General features: G+C 57.5%; 1 protein-coding gene across 1 annotated transcript in view; it reads left to right on the top strand.

Annotated features, from left to right (window-relative positions):
- Window positions 1-2,445: 2,445 nt before the first annotated feature.
- Window positions 2,446-23,118, top strand: part of TEX264 (testis expressed 264, ER-phagy receptor) — a 42,875-nt gene continuing 22,202 nt past the window's right edge. The window contains exons 1-4 of the mRNA XM_068409137.1: window positions 2,446-2,519; window positions 3,504-3,571; window positions 4,738-5,029; window positions 11,638-11,859. Coding sequence (XP_068265238.1) covers window positions 4,772-5,029; window positions 11,638-11,859 — 480 coding nt within the window. The 5' untranslated portion in view covers window positions 2,446-2,519; window positions 3,504-3,571; window positions 4,738-4,771. The remainder of the gene's footprint in view (window positions 2,520-3,503; window positions 3,572-4,737; window positions 5,030-11,637; window positions 11,860-23,118) is intronic.

Here is a 23,118-nt window from a genome sequence, read left to right as displayed (position 1 = left end):
ACACGTGGCTCTCGCAGGATGCCAGGGCGTGTGTTTTTGCATATGTGAGCCCTTCCTAGTCTCCTGTCGAGGTTTTCCTATTGACAGCAGTTTCATTTCAACAAATGAATAATATTTTAGAAAATTTATCAATCGGTACAAGAAGCTCCACAGTGGCAAATATTAAAAGTTTATGGTGGGTGATGAGAAAGTAGAATGAGACCCATATTTTAGTGTTTGCTGTTGTAATGGGAAAACATATGTGTTAAGAATTAAATGTGTGCTGAGTTAAATAACTCCAAGGCTGGAGGAAAGAAAAGCGTCTGATGGACAGAGCTGGCAGTTACAGGGCTTTTGAGTTCTTTTCCTCTTCCTGCCAGTGATTCCCTGCATGGCTGCAGGCGAGACACGTAACTGAGCTGAAATATTTTCTTCCAGCTGGGAAAGAGGTGTAACGCCAAATACAAGGAGGGCCTCTGAGGTTTAACTAATTCCAGTTTACAGAAAGCCTTGAGATCCTCACTAGGAAGCTGCTGGAGAAAGGCAAGTATTACAGTATTTCAAACTACTGTTCATAAATGAGCTCTTCAGCTTCACATCGGTGACAAGCAGTGCCTGGAACGGCCTCTGCAAACAGCCCCAACAAAGGGGGTTTGGACGTATGGGAAACGGATGTGAAACCACAGCAGGAGGGACAGCAGCAGACTTGCCTGCTTCTTGTTGCTGTGTCTGGAGGTGGCTCGGGCGAGCAGGTTACTGGGTGTACCAGCGGAGAGCAAACTTTCCCTGCTATGAGGGTTGAAGAGGCTGGAGAAAGCTTGTTGTAGAGACGTGTGAAGGTTGCTTTTATACAAGGGGGAAGAAAAGGAGGATGGGAATTATGTCTTGGCCCTTCTAGCATGTCTCTCTTGAAGAAGGAGCAGGAGGTGGGGAAGACTGCTTGCTCCTTTCAGCTACTGCGCTTGGTTCCATTCCTTGAAAAAAAACGGGGACCTGAGGAGTTGTCTGAGAAGCGGCAAAGGCTGTGGGCTGAGCACGGGTGCTCCGTGGTGCTGCATGCTCCGCAGGGGAACCGCAGGACAGGGCCTGCTCCCAAAGGTGGCATGAGGTGGGAGCGGGCTGTGAAGCTGGCTTGTGACAGAAGTTGTTGGAGCACATAGAGCTTGGGGCGGTGAGGGGCGTGCAAGACAGTGGTGCTCCTGACCAGCTCCTGTGCTGGGTGAAGCTTTGCGGGTCTTCAGCAACTAGCTAATGTGGTTCTCCCCTGGGTGATAATGCCCAGCTGATGCAAAAGAAAGCAGTCAGCCTCCTGGATGCTGGTGAGGAGCACCCCACGCCTGCACTGGGCTGAGGGAAGGACAAACGAGCCGAGAACACCTGGCCAAAGCCCCAAAACCCTTGAATTAAACAAATGTCTAACTTGTTTTGAACTCTCCTGGTGCTCCCCCTTATTGGCTAGTGCTGTCCCTTTCTGCCGAGCTATCTGGCTGGTTTCCCTTCCCTCTGGGCAGTGGGAAAGCCCCAACATGGGCAGAAGCCAAGCTGTTTCTGCCAGGTGCAACAGCCCCAGCAATGGGCCTGTGGGAACCTGCGAGCAGCTGCTCAAACCCCTCCCTGGGTTGGGTGCGGAGGGCCCCAGCGCCGAAGAGCAGCTCTGCCCACTGCCCTGACCAGCCAGGCCTTGTGGTCAGGGTGTGACGTGTGGCTGGTGCGTCCCCAAGAACGTGGCACCTGTTTGCCCAGTGCCCGAGGGATGGAGCCCATCAAGCAGAGGAGGCTCCGGCTGTCACAGAGCCTGCAGCTCAGGGGCAGGCTCTCGGCCTGGTCACTCAGCCGGGACACTGCCGCGCTGCAGCAGCCCCAGGACAGAGGAGCCGGAGGACGCAACATTGCTGTGTATCATTCACGCCCAGCACTGTGTTGGACCGAGGGCTGGCTGTGAGGGCAGAGCCGTCCTTGCCAAGGGCTGGCGGGTCGAGGCCGAGCTGGTCCCCGGGCCCGTAGGCCCTGCGCCTGCAGCCCTCCTGCGCGGTGCAGTGAGGGCTCCTGGGCCGTAGGCCGCAGGGCTGGGGGTGCCGCGTGTTGGGGTGCCCTGGGGAGCGCTCCGGGATGGCAGCGGCCCAGGAGGCGGCCGCGAGCCCCGCCGGGCCCCGCCGCACCGCCCGGGAGGGCCGCGGCCGCCGGACCCGCTCGGTGGGTGTGGGCCCTGCTGCTGCCCGCCCGGCAGGGGGCGCTCTCCGCGGCGGGGCGCTCCCGCCTCTGCTCCCACAAGCGAACGCGAACCGCTGCGGCCGCCCCTGTCCCTGCCGGAAGCCCCGGCCCCGCCCCTCCGCCAGTGGCACGGCCCAGGGCCCCGCCCCGCCCGCCGGCCCCGGCCCGCCTCCGCCGGCCGCGCGCGCGCCCCGTGCGTCCCCCGGCGCGCAGCCGCCCCCTGCCGGAGCCGGGGCGGGCCCGGCGGCCCCCCGCGAGCCGGGCGGGGCGGGGCGGGGCGAGCGCGACGCCGGGATCCCTGCGGCCCGGCCGGCACCGGCGAGCGCCGGGTGAGGAGAGCGGGGGCCACCGGGAGCCCCCCGGCCGTCACCGCGGCGGGCGGGTCTCTGCGGGTGGGCGGCGGGGCCGGGCAGGCCGGCGCCGCCGCTCCACTCCACTCCGGTCCCCGCAGGCCGCGGCCTGCTGGGAGCCGGGGGGCGCCTGCCGGGCCCGGCGGCGGCTCGGCGGGTCCCCCCCGCTCGGGCGGTGAGGCCGGTGGCGGGGCTTGCAGCCGGTGCCGAGGGCGCTGCCGGCGGCCAGGCAGGGCCGGGAGCGGCGCCTCCCGGCAGGCAGGACGGCTGCCGCCCGGGTCCGCCTTCCCCTCCGCCCGGGCACGGGGGCACGTCTTCCGGGACGGCCAGGGGCCCGGCGGGCTTCGCCGCCGCTGCCCGTGAGGAGGGCAGGTGGGAAACCGCCCGTGCCCGGCGCCGGGGGAAGGAGCCCCGGGAACCGGGAGGAATGGCCAAAGCTGCCCTCTTCTCCCCGGGGCCGTCTGTCCTCAGGCCCGGGGGCTGGCGCGGGGCTGGCAGCTCACGGAGAACCACCGAAACCGTGATCTGCAGTAATAAATCTGTGCTGGCCATAGGGAGGAGGCGAGGCGCTGCGGGGGTCGGGAGGGACGGTGGCTCCCGCCGAGCTGTAGGCTCGGGAGCGCTCTGCTCCGGGGTCCCCCGGGAGCTGCACCCTGTGAGGCTTAGGTGTCCCTGGGGACAGCCCAGGGTGGGACGCACCAGCGGAGGCGGCTGCGGGGTGTCGTCCTCCTTCCCCCTCACTTTCCAATTTCCGTGTTTCTCGGTGCCCATGTGTTCGGCCACGGAGTTTTGGGAAGAAATCTCAGCCTTTGCGGTCCTGCAGGAGCAGGTGCTCCTCGGGACGCCCCTCCTCTGGGGAGCAGGTCTGAGGTGACCGAGCGCCTTTCGGGTGCTCTGCTCTGTTGTGCTTTTGCCCTCGTGAGTTTGAAAGGAAGCAATGATACTTATTTTTTCCTGCTGCAGCGTGGCGGATCCCGCACCCCTGTGGGTCAGATGTCGTGAGCTGTTTCTGGGCTGAGCTGGTTTCTCAGGTGAGTAGGGCTGTGGCGTGAGACGGTGCCTGGCCTGGTGCTGCCGTGGTGCAGGGCTTGGTTTTGGTGCACCCCTGCTCGCCAGGGTTGAGCAGTGCAGAGGCGCCCACGGTTCCTACCAGGATGTGGCTTTTTTCTTGTAAAGCTGAGTGAGCAGCAGCCTCCATGAATGGCTTTTTTTGGACAAAGTGTGTTTATAACACAGAGGTAGAATTGAATTGTTTACTTCAACCTTCGCTTTCAAACCTAGCTCCCGTGGAAGTCCCAGGGGAGCATCGCAACCGGTCCTTGTGCCTGGAGCTGCGTTTCAAGGGAGAATAAATCACAAACAACTCTCCTGCGCTGGGTTAGGTTGCGACTCCCTAGAGCGGTTGTGCTTGGTGGGTGAAAACGAGCAGGAGGCATTTGCCGGCCTGCCGTGTCCTGCAGTCAGCGCGAGAGAGAAAAGACAGCAAACAAAACAGGAAGCCTTGGTTGGGGTTACAAAAACTCTTTTAGGTTAAAAAAAGCCATCTAAAAGGAATAGCAGTAATTCATTGCACCCGAGCACGTTGAGAATGCTTTTTCTAGCTGGGTCTTCAGCTTTCTCTGAGGCTCTCTGTGTGCTCGGATCCAGATGCAGGGCTCAGCTCTGGATCGGCATGGTTCTCATTTAGGTTGTTAAAGGCCTGGGCTTCTAGACTTTTTGACAAAGGGGCTGCCCTGGTCACGATGTCGGGTCTGGTACCTCTAAATGATAAATTATTTGATTATGGTGCCCTGATCCTTAGCCCAGTGCTGTGTATCTGTTGATCTGTTGGGTGACACGGGCTCCCGGGGTGACTTTTGGTCTCTCCTGGGTGCAAGGCTGGATGTGAGTGGTGCGACTGGTTCTGAGGAGGTGGGGATAGTGCCTGACTGTCCCCCCCCTCCCTCCATAACCACCTCATTCCCAAGAGGCTCTGAAGCAGTATAATTTGTACCTGGTGACCAATTGGAACAGGCTGATGCAATGTGGGACTAATATACATGAGGTTTCTGGGGGCTTTCCACTGTCTTTAAGCTTCACACGTAAGAGGAATTGGAAGTGGGTGTGTTTTGCTGCAAATAAATAGCTTTAGACAGCGATTGCTTGTCCAAGTGCTAGCTTAACTCCCCTCCTTTTTCTTCTCTCCTCGTGCCACTAGTGCATCAGGAAGCGTGGAGCACCAAGCGTCCGTCATGTCCGACTGGGTGCTCCTGGGGCTGATCGCGGCGCTGGTCGCGCTGCTGCTGCTGACCGTCTTTGGTTTTGTTGTCTACTCGGGGCTCTTCACGGAGGTGGTCGTGAGCGCTGGCTCCCCACCTGTCGGCAGCATCACGCTGGCCTACAAGTTCAGGGTGGGCCCGTACGGCGAATCCGGGCAGCTCTTCACGGACGGCTGCAGCATCTATTCGAAGCTTTGCTCCATCGGCGTCTACTACGACAACCCTCACACGGTAAGGTGTGCTTGGTGGGGCTGGCACGCTCTCCTGGTCAGCACCCAGGTTCCCGGCTCAGGATGCTCCCTGACTGTATTTCAGGCACTTGCAGCTCATCCTCCGTAGATGAGCACTGGGGCTCACAGGGTCTCCCAGATCTGCAGAGGATGCTCTGTGGGGAAAGGCACCTGAAAGCAGATGGTTTCTTGGATAACCCTAACTGGAAGGCATTGGGTGAGCAAAGCTTGCTGTCTTCTGATAGCTCCTGCTGAACAAGTTATCAGCAGGATAATGGATCTGGTTGTGGAGCAGAGGCCAATGTCTGTGACCGCGAGGTGAGACATTCCTTGGCAGATCCCCTGGCTGCAGGAAGTGCAGCTCAGGCTCCTTCTGGGCTTGCAGCTCTGTGACTGAAAGCAGATGGTCTCTACAGCTTGCTGCATCCTCATCCATACTCCTTCTCTTGGTTCTAGCACTCTCATGTATTTCTGAGCTTCCCTGTAGTCCTTACATCCCCTGAGAGTTCTTACTGAAACCTCAGGTGGTGCATGCTGAGGGCTCCTGTCTGATGAAACAGTTACTCCATGGTGCTCTTCAGGCTGAGAGGTGAGCAGAAAGCACGCTGCCTGATGGCTGCCAGCCTGAGCTCAGTACTCCGGCAGGTACAGTTCAGGACATGGAGCAAACCAAAGCGCATCAGAACTTGCTGGGGGGTGAGGAGCTTGGCTGCTGACGCTTGGTGCCACTGGGGTCTCCACATAATGGCATGTGGGCATTTGTCCGTGGCAGACAGCCTGGCTCCCCTGTAATCCTGCGGTAGCTAGTGTTACCGTGGAGGAATGCCATGGGGGGGGGAGGGATGGCGGGGTGGCCAGCAGCCATGTGCATGTGCTTGGGCACATGTGCTGGGGGCTGGCGCGGGGCACAGTGCTGGGGCTGATAGCTCTCGCCCAGTGCTTCTGCTCTGGGGGCGACTGGCCCTGCTTTAGGAACCCTCGTGGGACGCGTAGTACCTGCCCTTGTCTCGTTGCTTGCAAGATGGTGCTCCCAAGGGTTGGACCTGCTTAGAGGGAACTCGTCCATGAAAATGTAGTGCTGAGTGACTCCTTGGAGCACCTTGGCAGGAAGATATCAGAGGCAAGAAAACACTGAGCTGACTGTGCTCAGCGGAGCCTGGTGTGCTCAGCCACCTTGTGTCTTTGTATCCTGTGATGAGCTGACTTATCTTGACCTTCCAATTTTTGCTTATGGATCATGGGAGGCAGAGAAGGCCTGGGGAGGAGGGTGGCGAGGAGGACGTCCTCCCCAGGATGAGCCGGGCAGAGGCAGGGTTCAACTAGATATGCTTGAACACTTTTGTCTGCGAGAAGTGTTGTGTTTGGAGTGGGTGAGGGATGGGAGCCACGGGGAGTGCCTGGCGTGCTAGGGCCCGCCTGGTCAGAGTGGCCAGTTCCCCTGACACTAGTTTGTGTCCTTGTCCTTGTGTCGAGGTCCTCTTCTGGAGTTGAGAACCCTTGTGCATCTGCTTCTTCCCCCGGCGTCTCTGGGGGCAGAGCGGGGCAGTTGATGCAGTTGGAAGGGCTCAGCGTCCGTGCGTGGTGCTGCTCTGCTCCGGGAACGTGATGTGAACGTGCCTGTGGCTGCCCTGCAGACCTTGTCTTGCTTGGGCACTGTGCCTTGCCTCTCTGTTTGCAGAAGCATGGGCTAGTGAAAGCTTGTACTGCTGTGGCCCACAGATAAGGTTATTTGTGGTGACTCCTGCGTGGCTGGCACGGGGAATGCTTTCCCTGGCAGCACCAGGTGAGGCTGGGAAGGAGCTGCCCCTACGTGACCCTGGAAAGTTGGGATGTTTGTGCAGGATGAAGCTGCTTCCTCATTCTGGTCCTGTCTCTTTTTTCCTCTTCCTGCATCTGTCACACCTCCACCCTCACCCTGCGGTTGGAGCAGGCAGCGGGGCTGGTCTCTGGTGGCCATCCAGGGTTTTGGAAGCCAGCTGGTTCTCCTTTCGCAGTCGGGTCTCTCGAGAGGGGAAGACCTTCTCTGCCAGCATGGCTGAATGGCTTCTGGTGGCCAAGGAGGGCCTGTCTTGGTGTCAGTGGCTAGGGGAGATTTCTCTGGATTCAGGGCTCAGCTGGTGGAGGCAGCTCTTTGCCTGCTGTGGTCAAGGCACACTGGGACCTCTGCCTGGTGGCCCAGCTGGTGCCCAGTCTGGACTGGAGCATGCTACTGGATCCGGAGACCTTTTTTGCCCCACCCTGCTGAGGGGTCTGTACTTGCTTGCCCACAGACTGGCCACTGATCCAGTGTAGGGTGCGAGTGCCTTCAGCTGGTGTGCGAGCTGAGGGGTGCGGGGAGCTCCTTGCACGGGGCAGGATACTGTGGGGAGCCGCAGTCTGCGGTCGGGCCCTTGCAAAGGATGGTGGTGAGTTTGTGTGGGTCTCTGAATGTTTTGGAGGGTGCAGGGCCTCAAGACTGTGGGTCAGGCTGGGAGATCCTGGTCGTGATGCTGGGCAGGGGAATTGCCTTCCTTCTGGAGCCCGCTGGACAGGTGGTGCTCAGGATGGGCACAGCGAAGCCTCTGGGTGCTGCACGTGTGTGGAGCGAGCCTGGAGGGTGCTGGAAGCTCCTGAGGCCCAACAAAGCCTATGATGCATCTCTGTGACAGGGTGTCCCAAGCTCTGGAGGTGGTGTGGTTGGTTCTTGTGTCAGGAGCCTAACCTGCCCTCAGGGTCTTGGCAGCAGCCCCACAGACCTTGCCCTTCTCTGGAAGGACTGCATTTGCTTATGGTGTTGGGCAGGTGACATTGGCCCAAGCCTCCTGCCTCCGCAGTCAGCACGGTGGCTTGGGCACAGCGGGGCCGTGCAGTACGGAGCTGTGGTGCCTGTGCCTCCACACGGCAGCAGGAGCCTCCTCTCGCCTGCCACCCCTGCGCAGACCTGGGCCTGATGGAGCAGCCGGGGCACTGGTGGGACCTTCTCCAGGCTGATCTGTGGCTCCTGAGTTGGTTCCTGCAGAGATCCGCATCTCACTGACAGGCAGACCAGGCAGGGTGCTGGAAGTGAGGATGCCCTTGGGCAGAAGGGCAGAGGGCTGCCTTGCCTCCGGGCAGGTAAAGGAGGGGCCAGTTCTGGGTGGGTCACTTGGCCGGGGGCTGCAGTGCTCGTGCCTGGTGTGCTGGCTCAGGCGCTGAGCACTCTGGTGGCCCGTGGGGTGCCCCTGTGTGCTCGTACCTGCTGTAGCCGTGATGGCCTGGGAGCAGGAGATGGTGTGCGCTGCAGGCTCCTCGTTCCTGGAGGTCCAGCGGAGTGGGATCAGTCTTCCAGGCTGCCTTTCCCCTGGGAGGATGCTGCCCAGAAGAGATGACCTCCTCCTCTTCCTTCTCGTTCTCGGTGCTCTCCTGACCTCGGTGAAGCACCCTCTGGCAGAGGCTGGTCCGCCCGGAGCTGGCCACCCACCGCGGATGTTGACTTGTCACCAAAAATAGACCTTTTGTCATCAAGCAGCAGAACGTGCTTGCTGCTCGCCATGTCCTGCGGCATCCCTGGCTGAGCACTGGTGGGCTCTGCCCAGAGAGCCCCCTTGAGCTGGGCTCTCGGCTGCCAGCTCCTGGGGGGTTTGGTGCCCCCAGCGCTGCAGCAGGAAGGGGCTGATGACCGGCAGTGTCTGGTGCGGCATTTGCTGTGCTTTGGAGACTCGTGACCAAACGAGGCTTTGTGAGGAGAGAGGAGAGGGGGATGCCAGAGCTGGAGAGCCGCGGCCCTGTGCCGGCTCTCGGCCAGGAATTGGGCCGGGGGGAGCCCCATGGCCCGGAGCGTGTGGGCTGCCTCGGGGTCATGCCAGGCCTTGGGGCGGCCACCGTCACCAGCGTCCCCAGGGCTCCCTGCTGGTTCCTGGCTCTCCGGCATTCACACAAGGATGCTCCCCAAGTGCTGCCTAACCCCTGCCAGCAATATTTTATGTGTTTTAATGGAACAGAATTAATATTAATTTGCACTTTTTTTTTCTTTTTATTCAATATTTAGCAGCCCAGAGGACTTCTACCCCCCTCTCCCACCTCTGGCAGGAACAAAAATAGCTCCTCAGCAAGGACTGGATGTGGCAGGCGGGTTTGTACTCGGCTCCAGCCAAGCGCTTCTGCTCACATTTAGCTGTAGGCACGTGCTAGGGCCTTTTGCCTGCAGTCCACGTGTTCGCGTGCTCAGCGATCAGCCTGTGCCCAAGCGTTGGAGGGAGGAGGGCAGGGCGTTTTCTGAATGCAGAAATGGGATTCGCTCATGTAGGCAAAGCTGTAGACAAATAGGTTAACTAGTAATTTCTAAAACTTCTCTGTTGGGGCCCTTGAGGGAACAGAGGCTTTGACCAGCACCTGTCCACCCCGAAAGGATGAATTTGTTAGGGAAAGGCTGGTTTTAACCAGGGTATTTCCTTCCCTCCCTTGAGACCAGCTTTGCCAGGCAGGGGAGGAGGCAAATCTGCCTTGCTGCTGCCCTTGAGAAAGTGCCTGCGGGGCTGCATGCTACAAAAAAAAAAGAAAGTTAAAAGGAGAAGGGAGGAAGAAACGCGCCTGGCCCAAGTGGTGCTGCCTGCTCCGGCAGCTCGGGTCCTTCTGTCGGTTGCTCTGGGGCCAGGCGTGAACTGTCTTTGCTCAGGACATAAATGGAGATTGCATGTTTAAAGGCATTTTATCTAGATTTCCCTTATCTCCTTGCTCCATCTGGTCCTTTCCCCATGGATGCCTTTTACTGCTGCCTCTTGCTCTCCTTGGGGTGGATCTTCTTCCCTGCCCCAAAGCAGCGGCGCCTGCACGGCCCCGTCTGCAGCTCCCTCTTGCAGCACAGGAGGGCAAGAGCGAGCTGTCAGGCACACCAGTCCCCGGCCTCATGGCTGCTGCTGCTTCTGACAGTGTTTTCTTCCTTCCTATTTACATCTGCTTGTGTTTCACCTCCGGGGTGGTCCTGCCATGCAACATTAAAGGGTGTTTAAGGGACAGGTAAGGCAAGGAGTGCGGTGTGGGGTAGTTAAGATGCAGGAGGAGACGTTGCTGAGCTTTAGCACAGGCAAAGTTACGGATGAGGTTGGGGAGCATGTGGGGATGGGAAGGGGGGGATTGGTAACACGCTGGCCTTGTCTGCACCCTCTCTCTGCCTCCCACCATCCCCAACAGAGCTTTGTGATACCAGTGCCTGCAAGCTGTCCGTCTGTCTCACTGCTGCTGTCGGGCATCCTGGCAGGTCCTGGTGAGTTTTGCCGCCTTGTGTGATGGGAGTTTGGAGACTTTGGTTCTCCAGCCCTTGCCAGAAGAGGGATGGTTGGCAGAAGGTGGCCAGAGTCGTGCATCTGCCACTCCTGGTTGCTGGTTGCCACATCGTCTTGTGGTGCAGCAGGCTTGAGAGCAGGTGGCAGGGAAGCGCAAACACTCAGATGGAGCCCCCATCCTTGGTGCCTCCGTCCTCGGTGTGCCCGCTACCTCCTGTTCTTCCTGGGCTCATTTTTTTGGCCAGTGTGCCCTGGGGAAAGGAGTCTTGTCTCTGTCTGCCAGCTCCTTCTTTGAACATCTCCGAGGATGGAAAGGACAGCAGCTCTGCTGGGGACAAAGGCTGGAGTTAGGGAGCTGGTCTCTGGCCTCAGCAGTAGGAAGGCACGTTGTGTCCTTCGGTGGTGTCTTGGGGGGAAGTTGCCAGGCTCTCCTCCCCCCTGCCACGTTACTGCCAAGTGCCACAGGTAAATGTGAACTCGAGCAGTGGGGTTTTGATAAACACCAGAAATGAAAGCCTCAACCTGGGTCAGCTTTGGCATGGAGATGGCAGGAGTCCTGTGGACCATCACTGTGCTGGGGACAGAGCCTTGAGCACCCTTCTTGCTGGGCTGGGAGCCCTGCAGCCTCCTGTTTTAATGGGAGGCATCCCCAAACCTGGTACAAGAGCTTTTTTTGTATTTTGGGTGTTGTTGGGATCCAGGATGGAAGGAGATGTGTTTCTCTTTGTGTGGCTACAAACAGCTCGGTGACTGCATGTAAGTCTTATGTGCCTCAGTTTCCCCACCCCTGAAACTGTGCCCAACTGAGTGTGCCCACTTAGGAGTGACCCAGCAGCCTCTGGATTTTCTTCTGGCTTAGTGCCAATGGCTCACGCTGGTGGGACGTGTGTCTGGGTGGCTGCTGTGGGCAGGCACCCCTGCAGGGTGACCTCCTTGGGGGAGGGACGGAGGCAAGCTGGGCAGGTTGGGGTTGCCTCTCTTTTTTAGCCTCCCCGGAGTCACAGGGATGTCCTGCAGATGGGGATGGCAGTGAGCACATGTCAACAGGTGGGTCTCTGATGGGGGGTCAGGAGAGACACTTTCTGCAGTGGCTGTCACCCGGGGCAGGTGAGCAGCTTGGTGGGGTTTATTTCTCTGCTGCAAGTCCCTCTGCTCTCCGAGGAAGAGAGCAGTACCTGCCCCCTTGGACTGTGAGCTGAGGCTGGGAGGAGCATGGATGGTTTGGGGCCGGATCAGTCTTGGTTAGGAGCGGGCACCTGGTTTGGTGTGCTCAGTCATGCTAGGCCGTTGCATTTACCCTGGTTCATGGTGGTCTCCTGCCAGTCTTCAGCCTTTCTGTTCTTCTGACACTGTCTGTCCCCATCAACAGACGGCTCCAGAGAAGTGCCGCTTTGCCATAGGCCGAATCCTGAGTGAGGGGGATGCAAAGCCGTCAGAAGAGCAGATCAAGCGGTTCCAGAAGTATGGCTTCAAGATCTTCTCCTTCCCTGCTCCCAGCCACGTGGTCATGGCTACCTTCCCGTTCACCACACCGTTGTCCATCCATCTAGCAGTCAACCGTGTCCACCCAGCCCTTGACACCTACATCAAGGTAAGCAAGCGTGGCACGGAGAGCATTGCCTGTGTTTGGTGGACTGTCAGAGGCTTCTCTTGCTGACAGCTGATGGGGCTGCTCTGATGTGTCATGTCTTGATGTCTTCCCTTGGGCACCACCATCAAGATCTCCTGCTTTTGCAGTCTGGCAGGTAGCTCCCCAGCAGGGATGTCCTTCCATTCGCTCTGTAGGCACAGGGGTGTTTTTTCTGCTGTTTCGTGTTTACGAGAAGCAAGTTCTCATCTGACAACTTGCTGCTCTTCTCCTTAACGCAGAGATAAAAGCTGATTTTCCCCTTGAATGTCTTGGTTGTTGTTAGGATCTGGCAGGTACGTGCCCCTTTGGTGTAACGCATCGTGCCATGAAACTTTTGTTTCAAGTGCCAGCCTCACCCCGGGGGCAGCTGTCTTCTGCAGAGGCGGGAGGAGAAGCTAGAAACTTTCTGGCCCATGGGCTTATGAAAACTTGGTTTCAAGCAATACACTGGAATTTGTGGCCCTTGGTCCTGGGTGGGCAGCTGGCTGCAGTGAACTACCCCCTCTGTCAGCCTTCTGATCTCCATCCTGCAGAGCACCTTGCTGTGTTTGCGCTAGCCCTGAGCAGAGCTCAGCGGGTGGCCATCCCCCTGCTTCTGGTCTTTTTGAAGCCAGCTCTGCTGCCTTGCCCTGGCTGCCACACCAGCTGTGGCAATGGTGTTCTCAAACAGCGCATCTGACAGACACCTCCAGATCCAGGCCTTCTAGAGAGTGAGGACGGTCCTGGCCAGCCGGGCGGTGGAGGGAAGGGACCATCCTTCCTGGAGCGGGAGGGTGCTGGGCAGGGGCCGGTGCTCAGCCCCTGACTGTCGAGTTCTGCCACTTCCATTTGTTCGTGTTGAAATGTGCTATTTATAAACTTCCTTTTCCTGGCGAAACTCCCAGCCCTGGGGGGGAACCACGCAAATCCCTCCAGCCTGCGCTGTGCCGCAGGATGGCTGCCCGGGTGCCAACGCCAGAACTTCGTTGGGGGGGCTCTTTGCTGACCCTCTTGTCTGCCCCGACCGTAGGCATCTCTCCAGCTCTTCCTGGAGCTCTGCCAGCTGTTTTGGTGTGGGGGGTGTCTGGCGCTGCTGCCAGCCCTGCGGCGGACCCGTGGGCATGCGGGGAGGCTGGCGCGGGTGGGAGCATCAGGGTGGCTGCGGGAGAGCTCGGTGACGCGGGGCTGACGCTGCCTTACTTGGGGAGAGGTCCCAGCGAGCGCATCTGTCGCATGAGAGATGGAGTTGTCACAGCTAAAAAGGGAACCACGGGTTGTTCTGGGGAGCGCCTGGCAGCGTTTAATGGGAACGGCCGGTTGTGAGTTAAAATAAATAACTGAAATCGTACAGAAACACAGCACCCAGGGCTGCATGGAGGGGACACATTTTGATCTCTGCCCCAGTCCCAGCAGGACAGGCGTCAGGGTGCGTGCCTGTGTCCATCCCCAAGTCCAGCAGCAGGGCGCGGCCACCCTGCCCGCGTTAGACTGACCGAGGGGACGCAGGCAGGGAGGTGATGGGGTGGCCTTGCCAGCGTGGGGCGGGGGAGGAGTGGGTGCTGCTGGTCCCTGCACGCTGCACCGTGGGGATGCCCTGGCTTCCTCCGACGTGGCGAGGGGGACTTTGGAGGCCGTTTGCAGTCGCGCCAGCAGCATCCCTGCCGCTTCTCCCACATCCCGGACCGCCTGCGCCCCTGGGGCTGTGCTGGCACTTCCCGGGGTGGAGGGATGGGGAGGGAGGGGGGAAACTTTCATGGAAACAGGTGACCTGTGCCCGCTTGGTGGTGGGAATGGGGGTTGCCATGGAGACAGCTTCTCCAAATAGCATCCTTCATCCCACCCCCGGTGCCCGGCTCCCTTAAGCAACCCAAGACAGCAGCGAGACAGAGATTTGCTTTATTTATTTATTTCACGCTGCGCCTGCTTTGAGAAGGGCGCTGTTAATGAGAGCTGGGGGTCAGGCCTGCCGAGCGCGCGGGTCCCTCCGCTGCCATCCCATCCCGGCAGCAGCGGGGAGGAAGGGGGTGGGATGGCAAGAGCCAGGAGGCATGAAAAGGGGCTCAGTGGCAGAGATGAAACGCTGGCTCCTGTGGAGAGAGGGAATTAGCTGAAGTGGAGGGAGGATGGCATGGCCGCCTAGTCATAGGAAGGAGGTGTGGGAGAGCAGGGGATGGAGAGGGAGGTGGAGGAGGCAGGGAGAGGGGTGGAAGATGGGGAGGGAGGGTGGAGAAAGCTTTGGAGATGCTGAAAAATAGGGGAGGGGAATGGGAGGAGAAGGGGACTGGAGAGGACATGTGGGTCGAAGGAGCTGAGGGTTTGGGGACCGTCTGAGGGAGCAGGGCTGTGAGAGGTGGTGAAGAAGTCTGGGGCAGAGCTGGAGGAAGCCCCACCGTGGGTGACTCTCCCGCGCGCTTCCTGCGGTGTCCCCTGGGGTTATGTGTTGGGCCCCCAAGGCTGAAGGCTGGTGGACATGAAGGGGAGAGCATGTCTCCCTCTGGACCCGCTGGTGTGACGCTGAAGTTGCTGGGGATGCCCGTGGCTCAGGTGTCCCAAGCAGCGCAGGCACAGTCATGCTGGCTTTCAGCAGCCTGGGCTTTGTGTGTCCCAGCCTGCTGCTGCTTCAGAGGGACAGAGAAGGTTAAAAATAAATTAATAACAATTTAAAGAATAAATAGGATGGCGGAGTCCCCTTTCATTAGGGACGGAAGGGAGATGGGCTGGCACGGAGCAGGAGGCGCTGGGGTCAGGCTGCCCTTGCAGCGTGCCTCCTCGCCTCCCTGGCTCCTGTGGGGCTCAGGAGCTGGCATTTCTGTGACTCTTTGGGTGCAACCACAGCTTTTGGGAACTGTGGGGAAATGGCTGCAGCCGTCCCCGGCAGATTAGGGGACATCCTTCCCATGGGATGGCAGGCTGGCAGCAGTGGCGACTTGCTGGCTAGAATCGCCTTTGGAGGAGCCAAGGAGAGCCTGCTGGCTCGTAGCTCCAAGCGCGGGTTATTTAAGGCATAGGCCGGGGTTATTTAGTGTCCCTCGAAAGCATTTCTTCCCTAATAGCTCCTGCCGATGCCTCTCCCTGCTGCCAGGCCAGTATGCCCCGCTTTGCCAGGGCGTACACTCCTGCCCCATGGCACAGCTGCCGGACAGAGCTGGCAGTCTCCCCTCCTGGGTGCGAAGGAGAGCTCCTGCCAAGCTCCTCCCTGGTGGGGACCCTTTCTGATGCCTCGAGGAGCAGGTTATTCCCCTGTAACCTCCCGCCGTTTCAAGGAGTGTTTATTCTGGCTTGGGTGTAACGAGATCTCCACGGCAGGCTCCGTGCACCTGCATCTCTCTGCATCCATGCTGGCATCTCACGGGCACTACCAGGCAGGTGAGTTTGGATCTCCCAACCCAGGGGCTCCTCTGGCAGCCAGAGAGGTGGCTAATCGCACCCGAGGTAGAGCTGGCAGGTGTCTCCCAGTGCAGCCCTAGAAGTGACTGGCTCAACTGGGCCTCTTTCTGTGGGGTTTTGGGTCAGTTTTGCACTCTCTCCAGCCAAGGAGGACGTACAAGTGGAGGGATGAAGGAAGAGAGCGATGCCAACATCGTCCTGGCTGCCTTGCACCCTGCTCTGAACCAGAGCATGAGCTGGCTGGCTCCAAACTCTGACTATATCTAACTTGGAAAACTGAGGGTTAACCTCTTTAGCTGGTCTTGAAAAGCCATCCTCCAACTTTCAGAAAAAAAACCAGCCCTTTCCATTCCCCTGGGCTCTGCACTAGGACGTTCACCACCTCCGTGGGCTTGTGAATCACTGCTTTACAGTGCACATCTCGAGTAGCAGTGGCCGGCGTGGGCTCTGTGATGCCAGGAAGGATTTGAGAGGCTATCAGGCTGGCTCCTGCCTGACATGGGCTGCCATGCTTCTCCCCACCTTGGCTCCCTGTCTATGGGGAGCCGAGGCAGGGCGCTCCGTAAGGTGCTGAAAAGACATGGTTTGCTCCTGTTCATAGCCAGGGAACCGCGTTATTCCTTTGGCCGCGAGCTTGGAGTGATCTTTGCTCCCCTTGTCGGCTATGGCAGTTTGAGATGCAGTCACCTCTTGCCTCTCTGATAAGCTAAATGTACAGAGCTTGTGAAGTCTTCCACTGACATATTTTTCAATATTTTCCAATCTTAATTCCTGGGTTCTTTTTTGGACCTTTTTTTGGACCTGCTTTCAGCTTATAAAGTTCTCTGACTTGCCAGTAGCACAAATGGATGCTTTGTTTCAGCAGTGGTCATATTGCTATGGTGCACAGATCTCTGGTGGAGATCTTGTCCCCTGCCCGGACCCTTCGGTCATGGGTTTATTCTGAGCCAGCTAACAGTGACTTCAAACACATGCCACTATACTTTGATGGAGTTGTAGTTTCTTGATTAAAAATGGGAAATGGTACCAAGTCCTACGTCTTCTCTGAGTTTGAATGAATGGCACGGGTGCTGGTACATTTATCAGTCAAGCCTGCAATCCCCACAAAAATAAATCATGTTTGCCAACAGGATCTGACAGCTGTAAGCGTGTGTTGGTTGGCATTAATTATGCGGGTCTCCTTTGCTGCCTGGTGATCTGGTCTGGTTGCAGCCATCAGTTTGTTTTGCCTTGGCTCAGTCTTTGCCTGACCGGCCTGCACTTACCCAAGTCAGCTATTTACCCTTTTGAATGTTGGCAGGTACAGGCTGCTGTCTCTCCTGGGACTTTCTAGCATCTCCAGCTGGCCAGAGATCACCTTTTGACATGCAGACAGCTTGTCAGCCGGGACTTCAGCATGTTTTAAATGTATGTTATCTGGGCCTGTGAGCCGTGTGTTGTATCTTCCCATGGAAGAGCAAACATTTCATCCGCATCCTCTGCCCCTCTTGTCTGGCTTTGTCCTAAATCCATTGCAGAAACACTCGCTGAATGCTCCTCCCTCCTCGGCAGTGCCACCAAGGTTTCCCCCGGCTGACATGTCCCGGATCTGTGTCATCCTTCAGACTCACCTCCCCTACCCAGCACCTCGAACGGCTTCTTAACGTGAACGGCTTTCTGTCTGTGGGGCACTGGGAACATACACGTGGTCCTTTACGGCAGCTGAGCCTTGATGCCCGGCACCGGTGTGAGTACGGCTGCACCTCGTCCTTCCCCTCCTGCTCCGCTGACCGCATTGCCATGGCTGATGGCTTTGCTCAGATCTGTTGACATTGCTTTTCTCCCAGTTGTTATAAATGGTCTGTGGAGCTGTGCTCCCATCCCAGACAGTTTGTGTTTCAAAGGCAAAACCATGGTTTTGCTTGGCTGTGTCGGGGGACTGAGGTCAGGGGCGGGCAGCTGTTAAAACACTTGCAAAGAGGGGTCAGTTATTGGGATGTTTTTCCACTTAAACTCTTTCTCCTGGCTCCTTTAGTTTATTTGTTTTGGGCTCTGTGAATGAAGCCTTTTTAAATACCAGCTTGTCGTATGCGAACGGTCCGGGCTGCAGTCTGCGTGTGCGCGAGACCCGATCGCAGTGGCAACTCCAGCTGATCAGCTCCCATCTGAGGTTTTCCTCCGGGGTCTAGGAAGTACTACACATGCCAGTACTGTTCCTCAGCCATAATTTTGCTTGTCCTCATGAACTCCTTTGGTCTCCTGCGAGCTCTGGGGACCGTGGGCTGAAGACCACTGCCTGAGGTGGAGCACTTACTCAAAGCTGCGTGTCCATCTCCCCAGGGAGGATGAGGAGCAGGACACCTTTACCCAGAACTTATCACCACCAACCTGGGACTTCACTGCCCTCAGTGTCTCATCATGGGAGCCTGGAAGGACTGATCCGGGTCATCTCCCTCCTTGCATCAGTGAGTCACCCTGCAGAATATGCCTGTGGCTTTCTGGGAGATGGAGCTCTCCATCCCGCTCCTTCCCTTTTGCCGTTCCCCGAGGTGACTGTGGAGGTTGGTTTGCAGATGCCTTGAGAGAGGTTTGGGGTGCTGGGGAGAGAGGTGGTGTCTCGGCTGCCTGGCTAGGTGGGATGACCTTTGGTTTAAGCCCATGTGCACTTGAATATAGGTCTGTAAAGTTCCCAGGAAGACAGGAGGTTATCTGATGCTGCTGTTAAGCAACCCTCACACATCAAATAAAAACGGGGGAAAAAAAGCCCTTGAGAGTCATAGAGGATTTGACGTGTCTAACTTGTATTGATGGCACAGATGAGACCAGAGCTGACAGTGTGACAGGCTGCTGGGCCCTGGGCTGGCAGGGGCTTGGACTAAGGATACAGACTCTGGGGGAAGTGTTTTGGGAGCCCTCGCATGTGTCTGCACGGGTCCCAAGCCGGGCTGTAGGTCGGGTCACGTGTGGCTTGCACGCTGCAGATGGACCTAGCTAGCCCCCGGTGCCCCCGGTTCTGTACCTCAGGGCTGCAGCCGTGGCAGGTTGGGGCCGTCCCCAACAGTTGTCCCTCAGGTACCATCGCTGTGGGGGTAGCCACAGACTGGTAGTACTTGGCTGGGGCGAGGAGATGGCTGATGATGGGAAGCCCCAGGAAGGTGTGGGCGCTCAGGGTGGATGGTGCAGACAGACTTCTGGCGGCGGGTGTGAGTATTTTCCTTTCCAGATCTTTTTCGCTTTTGTCATTTTTTTGACCTTGACGTTATGGTCTGACTGAGAGTGGGAGATTGCTGACAAGCCGCCTCCCCGGTTTCACCCCACTGGTGATAGCCAGCCAGCAGCAGGGTTTGGAAATGAGGGGGAAGGAACAAGACCCATACTACTTATTTTCCCCTCTTAGAAACAAAATCCGACTCAGATGCTTCTCTGTCTTGGTTTATCCTATGACCAAGGAAGCCCTCAGCAGTGTTGTCTTCGTTGCCTGTCACTCATATCTGCAGTGCTACATAGCGGATTGAGTCTCTTCTCCTTTAGGAACCCCATTGGGCTTGGGGATGTGTCGGGTGTTTGCAGTCTGCTCCTCCAAAGGGTGGCAGAGCACAGCCTGGTGCTTGCAGCATCTCCTTGCATCCAGGGCAAGCGAGGCACAGGGGATGTCTCATCCAACCTGCCATGTGCTGCTGAGGTCTTCCACCACTGCTGGTGGCCACAGGAAAGGAAGAAGGGAGAGCAGAGGAGGGAAATGTCAGAGATGGCTTTGGGCAAGTGTTTCTGGTTACCTGGGGGCTGGTGAGTGTTGGGGGGTGTGGTGGTGTGCGTTAAGTCCATCATGTTCCCTCCTCTCACCTAGGCTTTATGCACCCTAATTCTGCTGCTGGTAAAAGAGGTGATGTAAGTAGATGAGATTTTGGCCTTACCTTATTTTCAGGAACGACAGGGGTCTCGGCAAGCTACAAGGCTCTCCCTACCCATTCCTGGTTCCCCACCAGCCTGGTTGATATTGAGGATGAGTGCTGGAGTGGCTTGGCCAGCAGCGTTGGAGGGCACCCTTGGCTGGTGTGTGCTCTCTGCCAGAAGCAAGCGAAGCTCTCGATCTCAGGCTGGGCAGGAGGAGTGGGCACCGCGAAGCTCCAGCCTGAGCCCCTCCAGAAGGTGACATGTGACTGCAGGAGCTGGGGAGGGACCCCGAGGTGTCTCTGCACGGTCATTCATCTCTGCTGACCTGCACTGACAGCTGGTTTTCAGTGGTCTCTCTCCAGCGAGGCCACCTGCTCACTGCTGGTTGGCAACCCCCAGCTGTGTGTCACATCACATCAGTTTGCGTGTTCGCACCGACTTTTATATAGGAAATATTTTGAGCGCCAAAACCCTTCGAAGACGTTTTGGTCCTGCGAGCATGAGTGACCTTGCAGGGGAGGGCAGGATGCCCATGGGGTTGGGCCGGTGGAAGGGTTCTGTGGTGGGCAATGTCGTTTAACGCCACAGGGACCTTTGGACCCGGCTTGGCGTCGGCTTAGAGCGGGTCCGTTTAACCTGTGTCTGCAGGGAAACGCGCTCCTCCTGCGCCGCTAATGGAACATATGGGGATCCGGGGCTCTGCGTCACGTCTCCTGCCACTCGCAGCAGGCATCCCCGCTTTCCCACTTCTCTGGGAGGAATTTGGCAGCCCCAGGCCACTACTCATCTGCCGTCGGTTTTTCCCTGGTCCTTGTGAGTGTGCGGGCGAGCAGTGACTTAGCGCTGGCCGTGCTTCGTGTTCAGTGCTGGCACGGCCCTGGCAGAGCTGGCACGGCCGACTCGTGCCAGGCACGCCGGCATTCTGGCTGCCCAGCGCATGCCGGCGCCGTACCTGCTGCTCTGCTGCCTCCTCACGCTTGCAGGCGCCTTGCCTCTTGCAAGCACGTGGCTTCTGTTTCGGCTCCGCTGTTCGGTTGCATGGGGGCAGGTGTAAAACTGCAGCTCTTGCGGCATCGCTGCTTTGAGCAGAAAAGAGGTTTTGTGGCCAGCTTCAAGCTTTGGTAGTTACAAAGGCTCCTTCCCCGCCTCTGCAGCTTGTCTCGTGTGAAATCACCTGGGTTTTCCCCAACTTCTTGTTGACTCCGTGCAAGCGTCTGCCCCAGCAACAGGCAGAGGAGTCCTGGTCCTGGAGAAGTGGATGGCGTGGGACGCAGGCTCCCGGCCGCCATAGCCCCCCAGTTTTAATTGATCACAGAATGGGAACAGCACAGGTTGGAAGGGACCTGGAAAGATCATCTGGTCCAACCTTTCATGGGAAAGGGAGCTTGGATGAGGTTATCTAGCACCCGATTGCACCTTGAAACCCTCCGGCGATGGGGACTCCACCACATTCCTGGGGAGGTTGTTCCAGCTGGCAGCTCAGCCCTGGGTCTCTGCCACTGTGGCTGCTTTCCTGTGGCATCCAGAATTTTGATCCTATTACTGTCCCAGCTCCTTTTCCAGGAGCATTTCCAAAGGCAGCTCCTGGAAGGAGAGCAAACTTCAAGCGCTTGCCTTCCCACGCATGCCAAACCATGCGGGCATCCCTGATGTCCCGACAGCCAAAAGCCTGGCCCCGTGCTGCCTGTCAGCCGGTGGTCCTGCTGGGGGGCATTTTCATCCTGAGAGCAAAGCTGGGGCTCGCAGCCTCGTGACCACTTACCCAGCCTTGCAAAATTGTCACAGAGATGTATCTGCTCAGACACAAAGATTTGCTCCCCTCTCGCCTTTGCAGCGAGGATTAATGATCACGGAGGAAGCCGGGGGTATTTCATCCAGCTGTCCAAGGGAGAGAAAGAACAGGAATGATTTGCCTTGGGCAAGGAGGGACAGCAAAATACTACAGTGCTTTTCTGTCAGATCTCTTCATCGACTCAATCTGTACGTGTGCTCTCCCTGGATGTATTTATAGAGAATCCCAGAGGATGCAGTCAGCTCAAAAGGTTTTCTTTGTCAGGCGTTGGAGACGGGACCAGCTCTCTCAAGCAGCAACACCGTCCCAAACCTTGGGGTCTTCCCTCCTTGCCAAGTAGTCAATTAATTCGAGGATGAGATTGATTTGCCTCTCTGCAATTATTTTAGCAGGGTCCTAATGAGTTTTTTCTGGGATGGTTCTTCCCTGTAGCCCTCCGAGTCAGACCTTGCCAGCTGTGCCAGGCTTGAGAAACAGCAAAATGAACCTGATGAAATGTGAAACAGCTTCTTAGAAATACTGCTCTTTTCCAGCAAACGCTGTTGGCCCAGTTTCCCTGGCTGTGAAGCTCCCACTTTGAAACCTGTGGAGCAGGGAGATAATACATTTGAAAGCAGTGGCATTTTTACCTCCAGAAAAGGGACCATTGTGCTATGACTAACTTGTACTTTTTCATTCTAGTTAGGTATAAAATGGTAGGAAAGGCCCCGCTTCAGGGAGGGCAGGAGAACGAAAACATTTCTCTTCTGCACCGAGTCAAAACATGGATGGATGAGTCGAGAGGTCGGGTGGTGATCAGATCACGGGGATGAAAGAACAAAATAGGTTCTTGCTCCTTTTCGTGCCATAGGCGAGGCGCTGGCTTTGGGGCTGCATTGGTGGCTGGAGCACTGGTGAGGTGGCCAAGTCCAGCAGTTTGCTCCAAAGCAGAGGGTCACACTGAAAGTCCCTCAGGGTTCTCTTCTTTCGACAGGGATATATTTATATATATATATATATATATACACATATATATAAAAAACCCTGCCATCTCTGCCTGCCAGCAGCAGCCACTGCCCTTCGGTTGCTGTTGGAGTTGATGCTGCTGCACACTGGTGGCCCTGGGTGGAGGCAGCAGGCTGGAGGTGTCCTGAGCTTCCAGTCCTCGTGACCGCAGCAGGCGCGGTGGTCTGCGGAGCTGCTTGTGTCTTGGGGAGGCTTTCACGGGCTCAGCGTGTGCTTTTCCTCTGTTGATGCTGTTGCCTGCTGACTGTCACTCCGCATGCACCCATAGGGACTTGCAGCCTTTGTGGAGCAGGTGCAGGGTACGGGGAGGTACAATGGTTTGGTGCAGACCTACGTACAGCCAGTACATCCTATCTTGCTTTGAGCAGCAGACATCAGGTTGTCCTGACAGGCTGCAGAAAATCATGCTGCCAAATCCTGGCCCTCTTGAATTCCTCCAGATTTGCCAGGACCAGGTTCATCTTTGTGGTCTCCAGCTGTCTCTGCTGTTGCAGGGCTCCGGAGCAGCTTACAGCCTTCAAAGAGGAAGGTCGAGCTGTGCTTAATCCTTGGCTTGCAGGCTTTTGGAGAGTGCCTGGGAGCCCTCAGCTCCAGGACTCCTTTTGTGCCATTTCTTTTCCAGCAAGTGGCAGCTTATTCCAGCCTCTCTGCTTAAGCCAAACCGGGAAAAATCGGAGCCTTTAATAGAAACATGGGCAGTTTGTAACTCCAGCACCCATGCCTGGATCTGGCAGGGATGACTCCAGGTTAGAACTGCCCCGAGGCAGCTGATGGAGGTCTGCAGCCTGGCAGGGGTGTCCGGGCTTCCTGCGCTGCTTCCTGCTCCATCACAGGTGAGCAGCAAGCCGCGGTGAGCCGCTTTGCCTTTGTGGCCAGCAGGACGGGTGCGTAGGCATCCAGCACCTCTTCCCTTCACCTGATTGCGTAGGAGCGAGAAAAGGCGTTCGTTCCCCGGCTGTCAGACCACAGTGGGCAGAGGAGGCAGCAGCTCCCTGGGGACCGGCTCAGGGATGATTCAGTGCTTGTCCCCTGTCACCCTTGAGCTGACTTCTCTCAGGATCTCTTCTGCGGTGTCTGACGTTGGTAAGAGACCGAAGGTACCTGTTACCCTCAAGAGTGGATCAACACCTGATGGACCAGTGCCTCTGGGTGTGCCAAGGCACCATCCCATTTCTTTGTCCCCA

The sequence above is a fragment of the Nyctibius grandis genome, chromosome 10, assembly GCF_013368605.1.
Source record: "Nyctibius grandis isolate bNycGra1 chromosome 10, bNycGra1.pri, whole genome shotgun sequence".
NCBI lineage: Eukaryota > Metazoa > Chordata > Aves > Nyctibiiformes > Nyctibiidae > Nyctibius > Nyctibius grandis.
This window is presented reverse-complemented; position numbering and strand designations above follow the sequence as displayed.